The 16,254-nt window shown below is 42.5% G+C and overlaps 1 protein-coding gene across 9 annotated transcripts in view; it reads left to right on the top strand.

Moving 5' to 3' along the window:
- Positions 1-16,254, top strand: part of mctp1a (multiple C2 domains, transmembrane 1a) — a 576,914-nt gene that overhangs the window by 317,752 nt on the left and 242,908 nt on the right. For all 9 annotated transcript variants that reach the window (XR_013579823.1, XM_078565337.1, XM_078565331.1 and 6 more), the window contains 3 exons: positions 559-661; positions 978-1,079; positions 1,303-1,377. Coding sequence is in view for 8 of the 9 variants with exons in the window: in XM_078565337.1 (XP_078421463.1) it covers positions 559-661; positions 978-1,079; positions 1,303-1,377 (280 nt within the window). In the remaining variant the exon portion in view is untranslated. The remainder of the gene's footprint in view (positions 1-558; positions 662-977; positions 1,080-1,302; positions 1,378-16,254) is intronic.

Below are 16,254 nucleotides of genomic sequence, written 5' to 3'. Positions count from 1 at the left end.
ATCCCCCTCCCCCAGCCCCACTGTTGATTACAGAGCTCTCCACCACCTTGAGCACGCTTTGAAATTTTCTCCCTAAACCTATTTGATTTTCCCTTTCTCAATGAACCTTTGAAAAACACATCCTTTCAATCCATGCCTACTGTCACCTATCTTAATTATCACACAAAGGCATGTTGTTTATTCCCTTATTCCTTTAATTAATTTTTTCACACCCCCCACTGTCTTTCCCCATCCCCACCCCCAGCACCTTCAGACATTTCTGCATTAAAGACACAATATAATTGCAAACTTCTCATTTATGACATGGTTTCTTTTCCTTTACTCTTTTTGTATTTTTTTCTACCCATTGCTAAAATTTCATTATACATTTGAGCTTTCCTTTACATCTCATTTGTTCCTCTCTTTAAATTTTCTATGTCTGTAGCTGCCTTTTCACATGTTGTTCTTTACTCCTTTTCTGCCTGCTTATACATCTTTTTATGAAGGTTCATATTTATTACTCATTACTTATATATTTACACTTCACTGTTTACTCCCCTTCCTCTGCCTCCCATTTAGCAACATTAAGGACATCCACTCAGTTCTGGAAGTGTCAGTTTATGATGAAGACCGGGATCGGACTGCAGATTTCCTGGGCAAAGTTGCCATACCTTTGCTAACTGTAAGTTTTATCTGTCTGACACATCGTTCGTTTTTCTTACTTAATAAAATTCCAGACTATATGTCTGTCATTTCTCAAGCAAGATTTGTAGTAATAACACTAAAGTTCTAGCATGCCCAATCCACAGCTACGTTGAATCCCACGATAGTTAATTTTTTTGACAGACTTGGTGCTGGTAATGAACAGGTACTTGTCAGAGTTGCCACAGTTGTTTTGGGTTCTCTGTCAGTTTCAGCAGCTGGGGGTCAAAGGTCGCTGGGGGAGTGTATTCAGCAGAGACTGAGAGACAGACGGCTGTCATGTCCTTTTCCCACAGATTCAAAATGGTGAACAGAAAGCCTACGTCTTGAAAAACAAGAATCTGACAGGGGCAACAAAGGGGGTCATCTATCTTGAAATGGATGTGATTTTTAATGTTGTAAGTCTTAACTTCACCTTTTCATACTGCCTAAAATGCTATTTTTAGTCAAATAACTCTTTAGTAATTCTGTACGTGAGATTTTATGTTACATAAAACGTCTTATTTTTCTGTAGAACACCGGTGTAAATGTGCTACAATTGTTATCACAGTCATGAGATTACCATGGGAAATATTTTCCACTGTGAATTAAACATTTTTTGTTGTATATGATACTGTGCAGATAAGAGCAGGCATCAGAACAATCACTCCCAAAGAACAGAAATATATTGAAGATGAGCAGAAAATCTCAAAAGAGGTACTTTTTTTTTAAACACAATAAAATGGTTCTCTGAATATTTTCACTATAATCTTTGAAGACATGTTCTAAGAGCACTCTCAACTATCCAGTCTGAAAATTGAATTCTTAAGTGAGCCTTTCCTTTCAGTATTACCTGATCAGTGGAGAAGTACAATGGATTGTGTAACTATTTGTCCCTGGTTTACATTCATTCAGTTAAGTAAATCAATACAAACATGTACTATTAAATGCCGTTAATTAAAGATTTGACATTGGTATTTGCACTTTTTAGCACAATTCTATTGATATACCACAAGAAGTTCCCAACTATCTAGCTTGAGCATTATTCAGCAGAAAAATAAATTTATAGCCATGTTGTCACATGGGTTTCGGTCTGACGTGGTGACAGGTAGTTGAAATTTTCAGTCATTATAGTGCTGTATTTTTCACTTGCATTTCAGCACAGCATCACAGTTGGGTGTGTGAACCTTTTATGGCAAGCCCATTTAAAGTGTCTGTAAATTCTACAAGTATAGTTATAGCTTCTACAATTATAGTTATAGTTATGTTCAGCAAATCAAAATACTTCAGAGACTGGAAATCTGAAATAAAAACAGAAAATGCTGGAAATACTCAACAGGTCAGGAGTACCTGTAGTGAGAAACAGAGTTAACAGGCGGAATTTAATCTAGGCAATGGGGGTCTCACCCGTTGGCTGGAGAGCCAGCGAGATCCCTCGTTACCTTCTTTGGGGAAGAGTGATGTATTAAGTGCCTCTCAGGCACTTAAGTGGTTACCAGTGGGCCTCCCCATGGATCAAGGACCCTGGGGTGGGGTAGTGGTACTGTCACTGGACTAGTAATCCAGGCTAATCATCTGGGGATATGGGTTCAAATCCTACCATGGGAGCTGGTGGAATTTAAATTCAATTAATAATCTGGAATTCAAAAGCTAGTCTCAGTAATGGTGACCATGAAACTATTGTCATGAAAAACCACCTGGTTCACTAATGCCCTTTAGGGAATGAAATCTGTTGTCCTTACCTGGTCTGGCCTACATGTGACTCCAGACTCTTAACTGCCCTTAGAAATGGTGTGGCAATTGATCCAAGCCAGCCTGGTATGATGGCAAATGCTGACCTTGCCAGCAACACCCACATCCCATGAAAGAATAAAAAAATTAACATCTTAATTATAAGAGCTTTTACCTAAGTTTGGCAGATATGAATATTTAAAGGATAGCTATGTTGTTGCAATCCCCGTAGAGACCGACAACTTTTCAAGTGACTGACTTAAAGGACTTGCATGACGAGATTTCAAGTTTTAAGACTTTTGCTGTAACAAACAAATTAAAAGCAATATCCTCTAAACATTACCCAGTAGGCAACTAATGCTCTAAACTCCAGAAAAGATAACCTTTATTAATATTTTAATGCGACCAATAACCTTACATTGCATACATAGGCGTTACAACATGCTCTCCACAGGATTATAGTCTCTATAGGAAACAGTAAACTGTCACTCCCAGCTTCTGATAGGTTCACGTCTCCCTGTTTCACCCGAGTTGTAACGTCGAGTGACCATTGAAAGCACTTACCTCAGTTTTTAGAGAATTTCCAAACTTGGAGTTATTTACTCTGGAGGAAATGTTGAGGGGAGACATTAGTCGACTATTCAAAATCCTAAAGGGATAAATCAAAGCTTCAAAAAATATTTGAATTTGTTCCAACTCTGTACACCTTTCCTCATCAAAGCTTCTACCCCATGTCCCTGGTTATAAACAGTTTAGACTGAATCGCTTTATGTAGAGGACAGAGAACCTGTGGAATAGTCCATCTAAAGAGAATTGGAATTGGCAAGTTAGTAGTTTGAACAGGTAGCTATCAGTTGAAATTTTAGTGCAGAGAAATATGTGGCTATGTATTTTGGGATGAAGAATAAGGAGAGGAAATACATGCTAAGTTGCAAAATTTATAAGCAGTAGAAGAGATCTGGCACACAGTGTAAAAATAATAGGGTAGTAACAGTGGGGGATTTCAACTTCCCCAACATTAACTGGGTTAGTCATAGTGTGATAGGTTTAGAGGGAGCGGAATTCTTAAAAGGCATACAGGAGAGCTTTTTAAACCAGTATGTAGAAGGTCCTACAAGAGATCGGGCGGGCCTGGAGTTAATTTTAGGGAATGAAGCCGGGCAAGTGGTAGAGGTATCAGTGGGCGAGCATTTTGCAGATAGTGATCATAACTCCATTAGATTCAAGGTTGTTATGGAAAAGGACAAGGATGGGCCAGAAATCAGAGTTCTAAATTGGGGGAAGGCCAATTTTAATAAGATGAGATATGATTTGGCCAGAGTGGACTGGGAGCAGCTACTTTTAGGTAAATCTGCATCAGAGCAGTGGGACTCATTCAAGAAGGAAATAGGGAAAGTACAGGGCCAACATATACCAGTAAAGATAAAGGGTGGGACTAACTAATCCAGGGAACCCTGAATGTCGAGGGATATACAGGATTGGATAAAGAGAAAAAGGGAGGCTTATGGCAGATACTGAGGGCTCAAAACAGTGGAAGCTGTAGGAGGAGTATAGAATGTGTAGGGGGAACTTAAAAAGGAAATTAAGAGAGCAACAAGGGGCATGAAAAAACATTGGCAGGTAAAATAAAGGAAAATCCGAAGTTATTTTACAAGTACATTAAGAGTGAGAGTAGGGAAAGAGTAGGGCCCATTAAGGACCATAGTGGTAATTTGTGTGTGGAGCCAGAAGACATAGGTAGGGTTCTAAATTAATACTTCGTGTCGGTGTTCACAAGTGAGAGGGATGACGTGGGTATGGAAATCAGGCAGAAAGACTGTGATATAATTAAAGAAATTAGCATTGAAAGGGGGGAGGTTCTAAGTGGTCTGGCAGACTTAAATAAATCTCCAGGCCTGGATGAAATGTATCCTAGGCTGTTGAGTGAGGCAAGGGAGGAGATAGCAGGGGTGCTGGCAATAATTTTCAATACCTCTCTGGCCACAGGAGAGGTGCCAGAGGACTGGAGGACAGCCAATGTGGTACCGTTATTCAAGAAGGGAGGAAAGGATAAACCAGGGAACTATAGGCCAGTCAGTCTAACCTCAGTGGTGGGGAAACTATTGGAAGCAATTCTGAGGGACAGAATTCATCTACACTTGGAGAGGCAGGGATTAATCAAGGACAGTCAGCATGGTTTTGTTAAGGGGAGGTCATGCCTGACCAATTTGATTGAATTTTTTGAAGAGGTGTGTAGATGAGGGCAATGCATTTGACGTAGTCTACTTGGACTTCAGCAAGGCTTTTGATAAGGTCCCACATGGGAGACTGGCAACAAAGGTAAGAGCCCATGGGATCCAAGGCAATTTGGCAAATTGGATCCAGAATTGGCTGAGTGGCAGGAAGCAGAAGGTGAAGGTCAAGGGGTGTTTTTGTGACTGGATGCCTGTGTCCAGTGGGATTCCACAGGGATCGGTGTTGGGTCCCTTGCTGTTTGTGGCATATATAAAAGATTTAGACTTGAATGTAGGAGGGTTGATCAGTAAGTTCGCGGATGACACAAAAATTGGTGGGGTGGTAAATAGTGAGGTGGATAGCCTTAGATTACAGGAGGATATAGGCGGGCTGGTCAGATGGACTGATCAGTGGCAAATGGAATTTAATCCGGATGAGTGTGAGGTGATGCACTTGGGCAGGGCAAACAAGGCACGGGAATACATGATGAATGGTAGGATCCTGGGAAGTACCAAGGATCAGAGGGACCTAGGTGTAAATGTCCACCGGTTCCTTAAGGTAGTGGGACAGGTAGATAAGTTGGCTAAGAAGGCATATGGGGTAATTGCCTTTATTAGCTGAGGCATAGAATATAAGAGCAGGGAGGTTATTGCTGGAACTGCATAAAATGCTGGTTAGGCCACAGCTAGAGTATTGCGTGCAGTTCTGGAATCCGTATTATAGGAAGGATGTGATTGCACTAGAGAGAGTGCAGAGGAGATTTACCAGGATGTTGCCTGAGCTGGAGAGTTTTAGTTATGAGGAGAGATTGGATGGACTGGGGTTATTTTCCCTGGAGCAGAGGAGATTGAGGGGGACATGATTGAGGAGCATTATGAGGAGCATAGATAGGGTAGACAGGAAGAAAATTTTCCCCTTGGTGGAGGGATCAATAACCAGGAGGCATAGATTGAAGGTAAGGGGCAGGAGGTTTAGAGGGGATGTGAAGAAGAATTTTTTCACCCAGAGGGTGGTGGGAAACTGGAACTCACTGCCTGAAAGGGTGGTAGAGGCAGAAACCTCATAACATTTTTGAAGTATTTGGATGTGCACTTGCGATGCCATGCTACGGGCTTAGTGCTGGAAAATGGGATTAGAATAGTTAGGTACTTGTTCAACTGGCGCAGACGTGATGGGCCGAAGGGCCTTTTTCTATGCTGTAGACCTCTATGACTCTATGACAATTTTTTAAAGGTAGGAAAGGAAGTTGGTAAAGCTATTAATAAATGAATGTGAGATTCCTGATATGCTATTTGATCTTGAGCTGAGCTGACAACCTTATATTCTCTCCATCACCAACAGAGCCTACTTGCAGCTCAGTAAATGCACATATCCCCACCCCTGTCTTAGCCCACCTCCTGCTGAAACCTTCACCCATGCTTTAATTACCACCAGACTCAATTATTCCAATGTTCTCCTCCCATCTTCTATTCTTTGTAAACTTCAGCACATCCAAAACTCTGTTTCTCATATCCTGACTTGCACCAAGTCCCATTTACCCATAACCCCTATGTTCACGGATCTACATTGCTTCCCGGTCCAGCAATTTAAAAGTCACGTTGTTGTGTTCAAATCTCTCCGTAGCATTACCCCCTCTTTATCTTTGTGACTCACACCAGCCCTACAATGGAGAGATGTCTGCATCCCTCCAGTTCTGGCCTTTGTGCATCTCCAATTTTCTTCACTGCAGCATTGGTGGCTGTGTGTTCAGTTGCCTAGGCCATCAGCTTTGGTATTCCCTCACTAAATGTCTCAGGTCTCTACCTCTCTCTCAATTTTGAGCAAATATTTGGTCACCTGTCCTAGTACCTCATGTGACTTTGTGTCCAATTTAGGTTGGTAACATTCCTGTGAAACACAATGGAATATTTTACAACATTACTGTTTTACTGCCTCCTCCGGAGGTTCCCAGCACCACAGATGCCAGTCTTCAGCCTATTCGATTTACTCCATGTGATATCAAGAAACAGCTGGGATCCTGCAAAGGCTATGGGCCCTGACAATATTCCAGCAATAGTACTGAGGACTTGTGCTCCAGAACTTGCCGCACCGCTAGCCAAGTTGTTTCAGTACAGCTACAACACTGGCATCTACCCAGCAATGTGGAAAATTGCCCAGATATGTCCTGTACACAAGAGGCAGGACAAATCCAACCCAGCCAATTACCACCCCACCAGTCTACTCTCAATCTTCAGTGAAGTGATGGAAGGGGTCATCAGTAGTGCTATCGAGTGGCACTTGCTTCACAATATGCTGCTCACTGATGCTCAGTTTGGGTTCCACAAGGGTCACTCAGCCTGACTTCATTACAGCCTTGAGCCGAACTCCAGAGGTGAGGTGAGAGTGACTACCCTCGACATCAAGGCAGCGTTTGGCTGAGAGTGCCATCAAGGAGCCCTAGCAAATCTGGAGTCGATGGGAATCGGGGGGAAACTCTCCAGTGGTTGGAGTCATACCTAGCATAAAGGAAAATGGTTGTGATTGTTGGAGGTCAGTCACCTCAGCTCCAGGACATCACTGCAGGAGTTCCTCAGGGTGGGGTTCTAGGCCCAACCATCTTTGGCTGCTTCATCAACGACCTTCTTTCCATCATAAGGTCAGAAGTGGGGATGTTCGCTGATGATTGCACAACGTTTGGGCACCATTCGCGACTCCTCAGATACTGAAGCAGTCCATGTCCAAATGTAGCAAGACCTGGACAATAACCAGGCCTGGGCTGACAAGTGGCAAGCAACATTTGCACTACACAAGTGCCAGACAATGACCATCTCCAACAAGAGAGAATCTAACCATCGCCCCTTGGCATTCAATGGCATTATCACCTCTGAATCCCCTACTATCAACTTCCTGGGGGTTACGATTGACCAGAAACTGAACTGGACTAGCCATATAAATACTGTGGCTACAAAAGCAGTCCAGAAGCTAGGAATCCTGCAGCGAGTAACTCACCTCCTGACTCCCCAAAAGCCCACTATCCACAATCTACAAGGCACAAGTCAGGAGTGTGATGGAATATTCCCCACTTGCCTGGATGAGTGCAGTTCCAACAACACTCAAGAAACTTGACACCATCCAGGATAAAGCAGCTCGCCTGATTGACACCCATCCACCAACATTCACTCCCTCCACCACCGACGCACAGTGGCAGTAGTGTGTACCATCTACAAGATGCACTACAGGAACTCACAAAACCTCCTCGGACAGCACCTTGCAACCCACAACCATTACCATCTAGAAGGACGAGGGCACCAGATATGTGGGAACACCACTACCTAGAAATTCCTCCCCAAGCCACACACCATCCTGACTTGGAAATATATCACCGTTCCTTCACTGCCGCTGGGTGAAAATCCTGGAACTCCCTTCCTAACAGCACTGTGGGTGTTTCTACACCACATGGACTGCAACAGTTCAAGAAGGCAGCTCACTACAACCTTCTCAAGGGCAATTAGGGATGGGCAATAAATGCTGACCTAGCCAGCAATGCCCACATTACATGAGTGAATAAAAACATATATAAATGCAAATTGGTGTTGTTGTTGATCATAGGATTTATAAATGCAATTTTTGAAAAAGAGTAAAGATATAAGGTCACAAGTAGAAGCCAGGGGGAATTTTTTCAGGCAGTCATGGAGACGGTGGAGTAGGGGAGGTGAAGAGGCAAGGGAAATTAGAAAAAATGGTGGTCTCTGCCACCTTTTCCCAGAGGCAGCTGCTGTGCACTTATGACAACCCACGCCAAAGCAGTGGGAAGCCAATTGTAGTTGTTAATGAAGCAATTAGCGGACATGTTTCAAGGGCAATGGAATTTTATCGGTGGGAGCCCACAGTGTCTGCCATTTGTCAACTCACAGGAATGAATGACAGGAGGTTGGAGCACCACAAAAATAATTTGCAATCTGCAAATTAGGGACTGGATTTTACCAACCCTCTAGGGACAACCTGAGAGGTGGGGAGGCCCATAAAATGGAGAGGGAAGGCAGAGGGTGGTGTGCCCATCAACTTCCCACTGCCCAGGCATATTACCAGCAGCAGGAAAAGTGGAGGACAGCCCTCTCGCTGGTATTTTACCAGTGGCAGGTGGGCCCTCTACCTCATGGGGAGACTGCCTAGTAAACCCTGATAGCCTCCCTATGGGCTAATCTGGCCTAATTAGGCACCCACTGACCCACGGAGAGGACTCCTGGCAGCAATGGGCTCCCCCATCATGGCGACACCCCACCCTGCACCCCTCCCCCCCAGACCCCTTGCTGGGGCTTACCTGACTGGCTTGGCGCCTTACCTTCTTGCAAGTGCAGCGACCATCACTGTGTCCTCTTGACTGAGAGAAGTCCCAGTAGTGGCCACAGCTCCCAGAGGTGCTGCTGATCTGCTGGTCCTCTGATTGGCCAGTAAGCTCCTAGAATCTGTTATAAAGGTGGCCGAGTTGCTACTATTGATAATAGAATTGATCTGCAGACACTTCTTGGAAGGAAACATTCAGTTTATTTACAATGCACTCAGCAGCAACTACACGTGTGCTTTCAATTCCAACTCTACTTTTACATTGTTTGCTGAGGTAACCCATGCTACTCTCCTATTGGTTACTACAGATCATGTGATTTTCCTAATTTGCATTATTCTTAAAGGTACATTACACACTAAATAAAACCATAGTTACTGCATTCCTCGCCCTTTAACTCGGCTATATATTATATTTACAAGCACATATTTTTCAAGACTACGAAATATTCACACTGAGTGAGGAATTTGCAAGTTCAGTCTTTCAGGTGGCTTCCTGGTACATGTGGAATATTGCAGCTCCACAACTTCGGGTTCTTTGTTAGGAATCTCTTTTTCCAGGGTTGCTTGAACATCAGGTGCTTCGGTGGATACTTGCAGTCCTGTATCCTCGACTCTTACAGGAACATCAGACATGTCAGTCCTGGGTTGAGTATCCTCAACAGGAAACACAGACCCAATCATGATCACTGGTGGAACCAAATCTTGGTGATTTGTCACTCTCTTCCTTAAATGGTCCACATGTTTCCGTTTAATCCGGCCTTCCACCTCCACGTGGCAAGATTGAGGTCCAGTCACTGCATTTATTTCACCTAGTAACCACTTTGGTCCTTCTCCAAAGTTCTTCACATATACCTTCTCCCCTGTGGTAAATTTCCTCTCATAACTATGCCAGTCTTATCTAGTTTTCTGGCTTCCCTGACTCCTTCCACCTTTCCCTCTAAATTTGGCATTACTAAGCTCAATCTCATCCTGAGATGGCGTTTCAAAAATAACTCTGCAGGTGTGACACCTGTTGTTGTGTGAGGGGTAGTCCTGTAATGAAAAAGAAAGCGTGCTAGCTTGGTTGTTAAGGAATCGCCTGCCTTGAATGTTTGAACCACCCTTTCAGCCAGCCCATTTGAGATAGGGTGGTATGATGCAGTTTTTACATGAGTGATACCGTTGAGGCTGATAAACTGTTGAAATTCAGCATTTGTAAATGCCATGCCATTATCAGAAATGACTACTTCTAGTTGTCCACGAATGGCAAAACTTTAACGTAGTTTCTCAATTGTAGTGGTCGATGTTGGTGACCTGACTTCATATATGTCCAAGCTTTTTGAATGGGCATCGACATCTCAGGAAAGGTCCAATGTAGTCAATGTGTAACCACATCCAGGGTCTACCTGGACACTCCCAAGGGTATAACGGAGCTGTCGTTGGCAACTTTTGCAGTTGCTGACATTGCACACAATGCCTCACTAAACTCTATTTCGCCATCCATCCCAGGCCACCATAGATAACTGCGTGCTATGGTCTTCATTCGAGAAATTCCTAGATGTGCGCTGTGTAGTTCAATTAAAAGTGGCTCCCTTCCCTTTGGAGGAATTATCATTCATGTTCGCCGCAATAAGATGCCATCCTGGCTGATTATTTCATGTCTTCTGTTGAAGTACGGTTTCATTTCACCAGATTCGGGCTCTTGTGACCAACCATGCAGCACTTGTTCCCATAATTGAGGTAGGACTGGGTCCCGACTTGTCCAGTCTCTGATCTGTCGAGGGCATACTGGTCAGAAATCTAAGAAATTTAACAGCAAAACAAATTCCTGTGAAACTGGGACATGTTCATCATTTTCTTGTGAGGGCAAATGACTAAGTGCATTGGCGTTTGCGATTTGATTGCCAGGCCCATGTACGAAAGTATATTCAAATGCAGCCAGAATGAAAGTCCTATTAGTATTTCTATATCTTCTTTCTACATGCCTTCTTCTTTCTCGTGCAGAATTTAATCTTGGTCTTCCTTTTGACTTCACTATTGGTCAGACTTCTCTCAGATGCAAGCTCAACTTGTCTGAGCTCGGTGGCTGAGTGTCCCAAAATTTCATTATCTGTCTGCTTTTTGGAAAATTCTGCGACTTTTGCTTCCAAAGCCTCTTTGGCTTCATTTAGCTGATTCTTCAGCTCTTCTGTCTATTTTTTGTATTTGCTGCCTCCTGGAAAATTGAACATTGTTGTGTCTTCTCTGCCAACTCCTCCTTCAGTTTGTTCAGGGAAGTGCTGAATTCTTTCTGTTTCTCTTCATACTTTGCCAGAGTGATTTGATTTGAGGGCAACTTATAGTGTATGAAGGTCTTTCAACAGGTTTTCTTTTTCTCTGCGAATGTTGCTCACCTCGTCTTTAACTCTGTCATCAGGCAGGGTCCCTATGAGTTTCTTTTGCTGTTCTTCCAGGTTTTGGCTTAAGACAGCCTGTGTTTCTTCAGGCTGTTGAGTCCTCACACACTCCTTTTCCAAAACAGGAATGCTTCCTGCTCCCTTTTGGAATCTCAGTGGCAAATCAAGGTTGATTTCCCTTAGCCAATTTCACTCTAGGAGGCTTGGTCATCTGCCTCTGAATACCAACACTAGTAGCTTTGCGATTGACTTCCATAATGAACAGCTACTCTACTTATGCCTTTTACTTGAATGTCTTCACCTGTGTGTGTTTTTAGTTTGGCAGCTGTTTCTTCTAAACTTATTTGATGTTCACCATAATTCACATATCTGTAAGTATGTTCCCCAATTACTGTAGTGGAAGCTCCCGTGTCCACTTCCATTCTAACAGGTTTGCCATTTACTTTCACTGTGACAAATATTGGTTCTGTCTTTCTATCTTTCAGATTAAATGACGAATAAATCCTGAATTTGTTGTTTCAGGCTCTTGTACATTGTAGATTTCATTGAGCTTCTTTTGTTTACAAGCCTGCTTGAAACTTTCCTTGCACTGTCTCATTATCTGTCCATTTCTGTAACAATATTAGCATTTGATTTTTCTAAACTGCCAATCGCTAAAAGACTGCTTGTTTCCACCTTTATTAAAATTATTCTTTGATTTCACTGCTAAGTTATTTTCCTTTATTCTTTGGCTAGCAGGGACTGTTGCCCACTTCTCGCAGAATCTTGCATTTTCATGCCTTTTTCGGCTGGAGTTTCCTGCCCGATGCGGTGAATGCCACTATTTTGCGCGCCCCTTATGGCTTTTGAATCTCTTACTGCACTTTCTATGGCCAGTGCTATCTCTAGCACCTTCTTGAAAGCCAATTTGACTTCGGATAATAATATTTTTTGAATAGTGTCCTCATTCACACCACATACTAAACGATCTCTGTGCATGTCATTTAGAGATGTACCAAACTCACAATGTTCCATTAGCTGCTTCAAACTTGCCATATAGTATGCAATTGTCTCACCCAGGGCTTTATTTTGTGAACTAAACCTGAACCTTTGCATCGGTATTGAACACTTTGGTTGATAATGACCCTTCACGATGTATACCAATTCATCGAAATTTTTCGAATCTGGGGCACTAGGTGCCATCAAACTTTGAATCAAGCTGTAGGTTTTCTTCCCATAAGTGTTTAAGTGGATCGCTCGCCTTTTCTCTTCCCCCGTAATCTCGTTCACTTGAAAAAAGAACGTGAGGCGTTCTATGTATTGAGACCAATCATCCATGGCTGGATCAAAAGGATCAATTCTCCCAAATTGTGGCATTTTTAGAGAGGATAACTCCTTCAATTCTAATGGAACTTGCTACTTGCAATCACTGGGCGAGATACAGTGCTGATTTCTTTTTAACTTTTTTTCTGTTCAGTCCTGTTTTATCCACATTGCCAATTTGTTGTGAGTGTGGTTCAGCTGCTACTATTGACAATAGAGTTGATCTGCAGACACTTCTTGGGTGGAAACATTAAGTTTATTTACAATGCACCCAGCAGAAACTATATGTCTGCTTTCAACTCCAACTCATTTCTTTACACTGTCTGCTGGGGTAGCCCCCGCTACTCTCCTATTGGTTACTATACATCATCTGATCTTTCCTAACGAGCATTATTCTTAAAAGTTCACTACACACTATGTAAAACTATAATTATTACAGAGTCAGTCTCCTCTCTTTTAAAGGGATGGGAGCTCCGACAGCAACTAATTAGTTGCCAGATGGGCCTAATCTGCAGCTGAGGTGGGTTTCCCATGGCTTTCCAGCCCATTATCGGGGCCCCCACCACCCTGACAAACCTCAGTCCTAAAAATGCAGATCGGCAAACCTGAGGTCATCTCCAGACAAAGGCATTATCTCTTGGATACTGTCGTCACAGATAGTGTTGGTGGTGAAGAAGTATCTGCCATTTCCTCTGGCCATTTTGCACCTCCATTTCACTCTCACTTTTCCCATTCACCTCAGCAACAATCTCACGGCAGACACAGTGAAGGCTGCCAGTCAGATTGCAATCTCATGCCAAATTGCACTCCTGCCATGGCACTATTTTGAAGAAGAGCAGAGGAGTTATCCCTGGTGTCCTGGCCAATATTTATGCCTCAATCAACATCACAAAAACAGATAACCTGGTCATTATCTCATTGTAGTTTATAGGAGTTTGCTTTGTGCAAATTGTTTGCTGCATTTCATACATTACAAATTTACTACACTTTAAGAGTATTTCATAGGCTTTGAAGTGTTTTGAGACATCCGATGGCCATGAAAAGTACAATATCAATGCAAGTCTTTCTTTCCTGAAATCAAGCTTCTTGAGTGTTGCCTGGATGAGTGTAGCTCCAACAACACTCAAGAAACTTGATACTATCCAGGACAAAGAAGTACATTTGGTTGGCACCCCATCCACAAACATTCATTCCCTCCACCACTAATGCACAGTGGCAGCAGTGTGTACCATCTACAAGATGCACTGCAGGAACTCACCAAGGCCCCTTAGACAGCACCTTCCAAACCCACGACCACTACCATCTGGAAGGACAAGGGCAGCAGACACATGGGAACATCACCACCTGGAGGTTCCCCTACAAGTCACTCACCAGCCTGACTTGAAAATATGTTGTTCCTTCACTGTCTCTGGGTCAAAATCCTGGAACTCCCTCCCTAACAGCACTGTGGATGAATGAAAAAAACACACATTGCAAAACTTGCAGTTGTTATGTCCAAGCTGAGTAAGGCACTGTGGAACGACAGCAACCTGACTGAGAACACCAAACTTTGAATCTACCAAGCCTGTGTCCTCAGTGCACTCCTCTACAATGGTGAGACCTGGACAACACATGCTGGGCAGGAGAAAAGACTGAAGAGTTTTCATCTTTGCTGTCTCAGACTTATCCTTAACAATTCTTGGCTGGCCAAGATCACCAATTCAGAGGTCCTGGGGCATGTTAATTCCATCAGCATACACTCATTGCTAAGCCAACAACATCTGTGCTGAGACACACAAGGTGATGCTTAAGTCAGAGTTGACCTCCATGGCGCAAACCATTGTCTAACAAATTGAAAGCTGCCATCAGGTTTCTTTTTCTTCTCCTCAAACAAGCCACCATCTCTGATTGGACAGTGATTCCGGAGGCACTTTCTTTAATTAGGCATCTCTAGAAAACTGTACCAGTAGTCCCTCTGCTTTGCCAATAATGTTCATGACCCGAACATTGTCCCACCGGCCAGAAACAACCTAAGATGGGAAAATTCAGCGCATCGTTTCTAGTTTCAGATGTATTATTTTAGGAAAACTCAAAACCATGAAGAGCGTACAAAAGAGATTTACCAGGATGATGCTGTCAGGAAGATATAATAATTTTCAAAATGTCATTGGAATTTATTGTAGAGTAATAGTGGGGCATGTGTCTATGGGTCTGTTTCTATGGTGTGGGTGTGTGTGACTTAATTGAATTAAAGGTAACTGGTCTGAAGGCTTTGATGTATTGAAAGATAAGCTAGGTTTAAAATGTTAAGTAGGTAAACATAGAGGTAAAGGGAACTTTTGCATTTTTGAATAAACCAGACTAGATTGATTTCAAAGGTGTGATGAAATGTGTCACCTAGCCAGGAGAAGTAAGAAACACTGCATTTATTTTTCCCAAAGGTTACTGGTAAAATTGGTACTATGAGAGATTTTTATTATCCGGGAGGTAAAGTCCAAACACATAGTGAAACAATGGGAATTTGCATTCAAAGGGCTAAATATGGATAAATGAGAGAAGACTGTTTGCAAAGGAAAGAATTCTAAGATCCAACAAGTGTGAAACTCCTTCAGCATCTAAGCCTCAAGCTGCTGTCTACAAAGAACTGAAGTTAAGGAAACTCACTTTGAATTGGATTGTTCGGGGTATCATGTTTCTTTGCCTGGGTCTTTTAAATCCTGTGTGTCTTAACGAAAGTGCAACTGGGAGTTAGATTAAATAGGGGATTTAGAAGTTATCATAATAGTAATTTGTAGATCTATGTTTATACTCAAAATCATTTCTTCTATTAATAAAGCTTTAATTTAGTTTTGTAAGAAACCTATGAGACTCAGTGGTCTTATCGCTACTGAAGCCAAGGCACACATCACGAAATTTATGCAAATTGCAAAACAATTATGGCAGCTGTTTCAAGTTTCCCTTTGGGATTTGAGCAGCTTGGCATTTACTATCGGCTGTGCCATAATAGATGCCAGGAATGAGAAGCTTCATTTGTGAGGAAAGACCACAGAAAGTGGGACTCTTTTCATTAAAATAAAAATGTTAAGAGATAATCTTATAAAGATGTTCAAAATTATGAAGTGCTTTGATAAAATAAGATAAGTTATGTTTATTGATCATTGAGTCAATAATGAGGTGCATAAATCTAAAATCATTGCCAGAAAATGAAGGGAAAGGATAGGAAGATTTTTTACACAGCGTAGTTAGAACATGGAAAGCCACACCAGAAACAGTAATGGAAGCAGAATCCAGTCGGAATGGTTTTTTTTAAAGGGAAATGGATAAATGTGCCTTTATTCTGTGCCATAAAGTTCTATGATTCTCTCTGTGGGAATGCCAAATTCGGAGGAGAGGATCATGGGTCAACTTTGACTTTTGGTCAGCTAATCAGCAACCATGCCAGCTATGAAGAGGTGATTGTGATTTTGAGGCCCCAGCCTCATTGACATTGAACCAACGGAAGAGATACTCAGAAGTGATTCAGAAGAGATATAGCCACTGTATTTAGGACCCATTGAGTGCTTTAGGTGCCATTGAGGAGAAATACCGCCGGCAGTGCCTTCCCCAAATCCAGTGGCAAAAATGGTGATCCAACTGCAGCATCCTCTTCCAAGCCACCATGTTCAGCATT

The sequence above is a fragment of the Cetorhinus maximus genome, chromosome 2 (assembly GCF_964194155.1).
Source record: "Cetorhinus maximus chromosome 2, sCetMax3.hap1.1, whole genome shotgun sequence".
In the NCBI taxonomy this organism is placed as follows: Eukaryota; Metazoa; Chordata; class Chondrichthyes; order Lamniformes; family Cetorhinidae; genus Cetorhinus; species Cetorhinus maximus.
The sequence above is the reverse complement of the archived record's forward strand: the minus strand, read 5'-3'. Positions and strand labels throughout refer to the sequence as shown.